This window comes from Musa acuminata, chromosome BXJ3-3, assembly GCF_036884655.1.
Source record: "Musa acuminata AAA Group cultivar baxijiao chromosome BXJ3-3, Cavendish_Baxijiao_AAA, whole genome shotgun sequence".
Classification (NCBI taxonomy): domain Eukaryota; kingdom Viridiplantae; phylum Streptophyta; class Magnoliopsida; order Zingiberales; family Musaceae; genus Musa; species Musa acuminata.
Window position 1 is genome coordinate 3,567,766 of NC_088351.1, and position 8,879 is coordinate 3,576,644.

Consider the following 8,879-nt stretch of genomic DNA (forward strand, 5'->3'; position numbering starts at 1 on the left):
AATCGAGATGTTACATTTACCAGAGGAGCGTTCATGATTTGCCATGGCTAGAATTACAAGGCAAAGCACATGCATTCTCACATTGAGTTGCCATCACATACGGTTAGCAAGATAGTAATCATAACCAGAGAGACAGAGTGCATGCATAGTCGCATCGATTTGCCATCAGACATTATTTAGCAATACAGTCAACCAGTAAACGATGACGAGCAAAACTTTGTACTGAGATCCAGAAATTCTATGAAATGGCATTAAAAATATGGTTTTGTCGTTGACAATAACTTTGTGCACAAACATGAGTGTCCTTAAAATTGAGCATGAGTTAAGAGTCAAATATCAGAGTTGACATCAATTCAATCCATGTCTAAACATATTAAGTCGTGAGTTAGACCAATATATGTCATCCGACTCTTTTAAATCTTATAAACGTGAGACTATATGGTGCATAATCAGCCATCTGATCATTGCTTGGTCACACAGGAAGGAAGGCAACAGGTTACCGGTCGGTGCTCAATAAAATTCTGCAGATACCATCAATGAAACAGGAATGTCAATATACATCTTGAGTAGGAAAGTGCAAATTCAGGAAAAGAAAACCATGGAAATCACTTACTCTTTGTTTCAAGTTCATTTAGTTCCTCCATGCATAAACAAAACACAGAAATGATCATTTCTGATGTTTTGGTGCAGTACACTGATTTAAAGAAATCTCTCAGCCCTGTAACCCTTATAAGAGAAATGATACATGCACTTCCATAAATTCAGAACGCAGACTAATTTGATGCCGATGCAGTCCTCAATGGCACTAGCGTCCATGGATAGCTAAGCAACCTGAAATCACTGAATGCCACATAGAATAGCCTAACTCCAATAGTATTATTTATCATCACCATCAGGATTCAATCATCGATCTATTAAACTTTCTCTACCTAATATAAACATATCCATTTACATAACAAATAAGACATAATGACAAAACATCATACAATGAGAAGAGAGTTAGATGGATCAGCATGGACATGAATCATGTTACTAAGCACCATTTTCCTCTACACACAGAAAATCCTTTCGTATGAGTTTTCAAATTTTCTAAACATGAAACTTTGGGTCTACGATCACATATCTATCGGACTTTCACAATTTCCTAAACGATAATGCACCCAGGGTACTAATGTAGGACAAATCTTGGTAAACAATCTTCTAAAATTTTCCGAGCTTTATTCAAACAATTTGGAGAATTGTATAAGTATTCATAAATCTCATTGTAGAACCTAGGAAAGTTGGTAGTATACTTCCTTAACACTGCCTTGCAATGGGGGAAGGGTGAGAATAATCCAGATACATTCTCCAATTAAAACATTGCCTTGAAATTGGGGAAGTGTGGAAAGTAATACAAATCATCCAATTAAAATATTGGCTTGCAATGGTCAGAAGTAATACAATTCCTCTGATTAAACTATGGGACATCATGGTATGATAATCAACCCAATTCCTCTTATTATGCTTATGATGCACCATGTTATTTTGCATTCATTAGCAGTATAATCTATGCCCCATGGTACTGAAAATTGTGACCTCTCCATCAGTCTTATTTCAGAAGGTGCAGTTTGCTGCATATAGAAAACTAGAATTGGGCCCTTATGTATTCAAAAAGCGACACATACCCAAGTGCAGCATTGTTTCTCAAAAAACCACAAAATGGTAGGCTGTACTCATTCTAATTTTTGGGGCCTCTATTATGAACCCTCCAAGGATGAAGCCAGAAATATGTTTCCCATCAGCCATGACTATCCTACAAACATCTCCGTCTTCATAGGAAAAGAAAAAGAGATCATTCTTTACCACCTTCAAGCGGTCGAGTTATTATCCGAAAACAAAGAGCATGTCTCAGATTCTGTTGTAATGTGATCAGTAGCCTACAAACCGAATCTTGGTGCATAGTGCAGAAAGAAAACACCTTTCATCGAGGACCCAACACTACATGATGCTAATATTGCTGGGATCTCAAAACTTCTGGGTTAAGAAACCCATCCAAAGTGATTGATGACCCATGGGGACACTACACCATTCGATCAAAATCGCATACGTTTTCCCTTTCTACTCCTCGCTACCATCTAATTAATCGTGCGTCATAGTCTAGTCAGTTTGACTATAACATATCACAGACGGCCATTGTATCAGAGTTCCATTTTTTGGGAATCGTAATCATCTAAAAATTGTCTCGTCGGCAGATCCGATGCAACTTGTTAGGGGAAGTAAATAGGAGCGATCGGCAAATGCGTATGGTGAATACGACGACCGAGCAATTGACGGGTCACTAATTAATTGTAACTGCAGGTAGAAGAGGAGCCAAGAAGAGGACCTGGAAGAACGGGATCTCTTGGTCGAGCCGGGGGATGACGGCCGACAAACGCGGTGCTTCCCTAAGAAGTCGCCCGTCCGCCGCCACGACCGCGCCTCCGTCCCGGCCTCATCTCCTTTCCCTGGTCATCTTTTCTCTCCTCTGCTCCATCCATCCGCTTCCTGAATTAAAATTTTAAATAATTATTCTTATTTAATGTTTTTGAAAAGATTAAAACCTTCACCAAAACATAATCAAATTATTAAAGAATATTATAGCCGAAACAAATGGATCCAACACCAAATAAAATATATTTTTTTAAAATATCATTATTGATTTAGAAACAAAAACAAAAATATTTTCGAGTGTTTTGAAAAAAGAAATAATTATAGTTTTCATATAATATTTATAATAAATCGGAATAAGAATATTTTTTTAAAAAAGAAATTATTTAATCCTATATCACAGTCTTATACATCTCCGATTGCAATGGGAAAACTTACCTCTACAATTGTGAAATAGCTTAATGTTGAGTTCATGTTGCACAGCATGAACTCATTGCAACTTTAACTTTTGTAGTCTCCCTCCTTTGTGATATATTCAAAGATTTATATATAGTCATTCTCCCGGTATTTATAATTGCATCAGATAATTTGTAGAAGCTTTCACATTCATCTGAAGTTTAGTGATAAGGTATATTTTCGATCCAAGACACGTTAAGTCAGAATTCGTATCAAGATGTTGTTTGATACTCCCACACGCTAACCCGAGAAGCAGCAAAGAGAGCATCCCAAGACTTGATCGACTTCGACATCCAGTTTAGCCGACAGAAGATTCTCAATATCGATCCATGGATCAGGCTGACTCATCAGTCACGACATATTTGTTCACCAACATTTAGCACAACTATTCTACTCTGAACACAATTTCTAGAAGGTTTCTTACCTGCAACCGAGCAGTTGTTTTTATCTTCTTAAGATCTGGTCAAACAAAGGTTCTTACTGGCAAAATAATTTAAGAAGCTTCTTCAGACGTGTACACCATGACCTGCACAAACTTATATTTCCTTTAACCTTCTTTGAGATCTGTGCAATACAGTAAAACAATGGAAGAACAAGCTAAAAGACAACAATGTGTTCCAGAAATTCAAGTCAAATCAACCTCCCTAAAGCTGTGGCATTCTTTCCTACTTTGTTGAGATGTTCCTTGAATCGAGAGCGTTGCTTTCCCATGTTCTGTGGCACATGAGTGTAGGGACTATGTCTGTATCTTATCAAGCCAAAGAAAGAAGCATTGAGATGGTAATTGCAGATGGAGGTTGAATGGCCGGTGACTGCCGCAAAATCCAACGTTCAAGTTGCTAATATCACATGCATGCACGATGCAACTCGCAAGGAGTTCTCGGAAGGCAGTCAAAGATGAATCACATGTTTTCCTGCATTCTCTACAGGAGTGAAAGAAACGAGATAGATAAAGAACAAACAACACACAGAGATTCTCGACGAGAATCCAATGATTTGGATGCTCAAACACGGTACTCGTAGTCTTACATATATAGCTTAAGCAGCACATCATTTGCACATAGCTGCAAGAAGAGAGAGAAAGAGAGATCATGAAGGAACAAGGCAGATCTTTGTTAGTTGCTGCGCCTGCCGCAGTCACACTCATCTTGCTGATACTCCTCCTCAGCTCTCCATCTTCCCTCAACTGGAATGACTACAATGGTGGTGTAGCTCAAGCAAGGAAGCTGATTGCGGTCGAAGTGACACCCCAGTCCTCCCCAAGACACAACGTCACGATCAACGTCGACGACGTTGGTATGATACCGGCAAGACAGGTAGGGATAGACTTGAGGAGGATACCACCTTCGAGCTCCAATCCGACACAAAACAAGTAAGCGTCATCGTCTCCAACCTTTTTCCCTCAACTGCTGCTCCTCATCAATCTGTAACCGGTTCTCAAGGGACTTGTTCTTGTGTCAGGTCACGGCCTCGGTTTACCGCCCCGGGGAACTAGCGATGACTGCTTATAGATAATAGATGAAGCGTAGATGAGACACAATTACATGTAGGCAGATGTTCTGCTTAAGACTGCATGTGTAGCTTAGAGATGAGAGTAGCAAGCTTTAGGAGCAGGAGATGGGCAGTCAGTCTATGTGTGTGCTTGAATTACATCTGCGTTAAGCTTATAAAGCATGACATGTGTTATCCTGAAACAGGTCCTTTAATCTCGATAAGATTTTATTGATCGACCCTCTCCCCTCTCCCCTCTCCCCTCTCCCCTCTCCCCTCTCCCCTCAACCAACCGATGATATTTGCTAGCTGCTTGCATGACTTTGATGTTGAATATGGATTCCCGTCTTGAATTACTCAACTATAAAAAATGGCAATGGTGATTTATACCGATATATGTTATCCTTTGTATAATTTCACCATCAAATGAAGCTTTGGCAACCTTGTTTTAAACTCTTGGACTTGAGAAAGATGACGGTGGAAGGTGTCTCTTTCAGTTTAATTCATCAATGTATTATTTTAGATCATAGCAGTTCTTAGTATAGTGACCATGGTTGTACTTTTATTTTATCTCTTGTGAAGATTTCGTGGGCTAAGACATTTGAAGGAATACTTCAGTAGTATGGAAAATATTTAGGTGAATCGATTCTCTTCTGTGCGGTGCACAGTCTTCCTGAGGAGGTCTTTTACTCGAGACAAATTATATGAGGTCAGTCGGGAGGTGTGTTCATCTTTAATAGGTTTCTTCTAGTTGACTTTTTTTTTTTTTTTTTCTTCCGACCACCAGAGATTCTACCATAATATATTATTGAATGACTTTTTATAATATCTCCGGATATTTGGTTGATGGTTTTTTGAGAATCGATTTGAATAAGCATGGAGAGGATAAAAGGTGTGGAGACAAATAAACACATAAGTTTGAGATTATCCTTATTTCTTTGATGAACCTCTTAGTATAGTTTGCCAGAGATTTATTTTCTTCTTATTGAATTGCGAGAAAATAAATTATAAACTTTTTAATAATTTATAGTTAATAAATTTGAGCTCAAACTCAGTTTGATAACTAGTCAAAAAAATTGATAGAGTTTATAGACAAGTGTGAATGCCACTCTCGAGCTAGGCTATTCGAAAAAAAAATTGACATATGAATTCCTCGATAGTCACATATAATGTAATTAGAGTTACTAAGGTTGCAATGTACTTAGATGGATCCAAAATTCAATCACAGAAGTCAAAAGTAGAGAGGCAAAATCCTTGAGGAATGTCTTAGGTGATAAGAGATTGTACATAGGGATCAAACACTTTTTTCTTTGTTTGATTTTTCATATCATATCCATGAGGTTATTCCCTCATATTTAGGGGCAATCCAAACGAGGAGTGTACCTCATACTAAGGATTTAATAGGTGTGTTTGACAAAGGTTTATGAGTTTGTGAGGGATTAAGAGGACTTAGGATTAACTAGAGAGTATTTTCTCATATTCAATTAAGAATGCACTATGGAACTTTTTATAGTGTGTTAAGGTGAATATTGAGTAGGATTAAAGATTAATTCAAAAAACGATTAGGTAGAGTATCCCACCATTATTAAGCCATAAAATCATATGCCGAACCGTTAAATATTGTAGTATGAGATAATGGTTCACGTTAATATTGGATAGTGTTAACTATCGTTCTAGTTAGGATAATTTTATCAATTTAAAAAATAAAAATTTTCTCAGAAAAATGATACTATGTAGAAAAAAATAAATATATATATTGTTTTAAAAAATCACCCTACATATAAATTCATATGATGGACTCATAAAAATGATAATCGCTCATTGAGATATTTCTTTGATCTAAGTTTCGGGTTAGTAAAACTAGTTTAATTGAATTAAATGATTTCAAAAAAAGAAAGAAAGAATGGAAAAGATAAAAAAAAAAGTAAATATGGTACTTTTGTTATTTTGAAAAATAAAGGATTTTTTTTAAAAAAATTAACATTAGGATGCTCTAGAAAAAAATAAAAATAAAAACTTCTCTAAAAAAATCACCCAACATATAATTTCATACGACGGGTCTATGAAAATGACAATCTTTCTCACTATGAGATTTCTAATAATCGAAACACTTCCCCCAATTCAAATGAGGAGAGATCGAGTTCAATTCCTTCTTATTATGGGATTCCTAATCCTTCTTCCCTTACAAATCTCGGTCCATCTTACGCCTCTTAATATACAATGGATAGTTCTAGTCCTTCAATCTCCTATCGCTATAATGGTCGGTACGCTCAAGAACACCTGCAGCATCAACCTCGTTGTTCTGAAGAAGCTCGCAAGTAGGAGCTGTCTACTTCCAGACGACGTGCTCATAGAGATTCTCTCCTACCTCCCGGCGAAGACCTTCTTCAAGTTCCTCTCAGTCTGCAAGACCTTCCGCCAACTCTCGTCAAATTCCCATTTCCTCCTTTCACAGTCATACCACAGCAAGGCCATCTCTGGCTTCTTCGTCCAACGCTACTCCACCTTCAGGTCCCTCCTCCTTATTGACCCCTACGCTGGCATGCCCAGGAGTAGCCTCGATTGTCTGAGAAATCGCAACACAAGAATCCTCGGGTCAGTCGGTGGCCTCGTCTTCGTCTGGCATAGGAATGACGGATCGTTCAATGCTACCACCAGTAGCTTATTTGTCTACAATCCAGCCCGTAGGACTCGGTGCCATCTTCCCTCTCCGCCAAGCAAGTGTCTCCGAGGCGGCATCGCTGTGAGATTCATGACCGACATCAACAGGTTGACGAAAGACTACAAGCTGGTCTACCTATCACCGACCGGCCAAAGCTCCTTGTACCACTGTCAGGTGTATGACTCGGCGGCAAGGGCATGGACGATGAACAAGCAACTAAATTGCGGGTGGAGGGCACTAGATTTGCAGCACCCAGTGGTCAACGGCGAGACCGTATTTTGGGTGTCGACCTTGCGAACGCAAGTGGTGATCGACCCGTATGTCTTCGCCTTCAATATGAGGACGGAATGCACGGAGACCATCGAACTACCGCAAGAAGCAACCGTCAGAGACGCCGACACAATCGGGATTGCCGAATGGGAGCGGAGAACAATATGCTTGATCCATTACGGGAGTCTCTCTCAGGTGTTCGCTCTGTGGCTACTGAGGGAGACAAGAAACGGTGTGCCAAGATGGATGAAAGCGCATGAGATAAGCTTGGGGCAGATGGGGCTTAGGAAACCATGCTACGTGAGCTCCGTCATGCTAAGTGAGGTGGAGACGATCATGCTACTTGTTTTCACCGTATACGACGAGGTGTACAGCTACAGTATACAGGATGGAGATCTGAAGAAGCTAGGATCAGTGGGTATCGATGACCCCACACTGATCCCTTACGTTAATTTGCTTCGGCCATGCGGTGAGCAAGAGGAGCTATTGGAAGCGATATGAAGATGTTTGATGCATTTCTGTTCACTCCTTAGCTCCGATGAGATCTAAGAATTTTAAGATCGATGATGATGAGTCCAAGTCAAACTGATTACGATTACTGTATATCATATTTGACACCGGTTGAATCTAAAAGCTTAAACTAGTTAAATTTTATTCCAAATCGAATATATATCATTCGACCTTTTCAATGCATCTCTCACTCATGAATATGTTTTATTAAATATCTATAAAATATTGAAATATAATGATCTTATGAGAAAAAAGAAATACTTTCATAAATTTGATTCTTTTTTTTTTGTTTATGCTTCTTCCATTCCGACTCACTAAGAATAGCACCGCAAAATTGCTATGCTGTAACAACGCTTGAGATCAATAGAGGTAGCAAGAAAATTGTTGTGAAAACAACCAATATTATATATTTATTTATTTTTATTTTCACAAAGAAAACTTTGTATTATTTTAGAAGCACACAAAAGATAAAGCAACTGTTCATGCAAATTACAATTCCAGAATGTGGAGGAATTGGCAACCAATTTGGCATACATATTTCCTTCCTTGTATTCATGTAAAGGCACCTTATATGAAATGTCCCTAATCAAGTTCTGGAATTTCCATGGAGGGCCTTCTCATTGTTTAGGAGTTGAATAACATTCACTTCATAGAAAGTCCTCCCTGGCATTTTGGTTTAGATACATCATCCCGAGATAGAAGGTAACCTTTTATCCATAAAAAATTATCTTAGGGTTCTCCAGACTTGATTAAAGATAGCTTAGGCATCTAAGTCACATAAGAAAGTGAATATATGTTGCTTTGTTAGAATTTATTAGATCAGCCCTACCAATTTGAGATCGATAACTAGCATTCCAGTTATCAAGTCATGGTTCTGGTATTAAAAATGATATTTTTCTTCTTTAATATTATATTATTTACATGTTTTCTCTCTTATACTTGAGCAAATCTAGGGAAGAAAATTTTAGATTCCTGGTTCTTTGATTTATGAGATTTTCATATCTTTTAAATTCTCAAAAATAGTTTAAAAAGATTTCTTAGTGGCTCTAAAAGAGAAGAAAATCATCAGCAGATTTCTTAGCAA

General features: G+C 38.1%; 1 protein-coding gene and 1 long non-coding RNA gene across 2 annotated transcripts; one reads left to right on the forward strand and one right to left on the reverse strand.

Annotated features, from left to right (window-relative positions):
- Nucleotides 1–223: 223 nt before the first annotated feature.
- On the reverse strand, nucleotides 224–2,499 carry LOC108952357 (uncharacterized). Its single transcript, XR_001977170.2, has 3 exons — nucleotides 2,363–2,499; nucleotides 614–831; nucleotides 224–521 (listed from the first exon to the last, which is right to left on the reverse strand). It is a non-coding gene; the product is annotated as an uncharacterized LOC108952357 (long non-coding RNA).
- A 4,111-nt stretch (nucleotides 2,500–6,610) lies between these two features.
- On the forward strand, nucleotides 6,611–7,786 carry LOC135633848 (F-box protein At5g49610-like). Its single transcript, XM_065143792.1, has one exon. It carries the CDS (start codon nucleotides 6,611–6,613, stop codon nucleotides 7,784–7,786), a length of 1,176 nt encoding a protein of 391 aa, XP_064999864.1.
- The last annotated feature ends 1,093 nt before the right edge of the window (nucleotides 7,787–8,879 follow it).

Coding starts and splice junctions, on each gene's coding strand:
- LOC135633848 (XM_065143792.1), top strand. CDS start 6,611: ATGGTCGGTACGCTCAAGAACACCTGCAGCATCAACCTCGTTGTTCTG.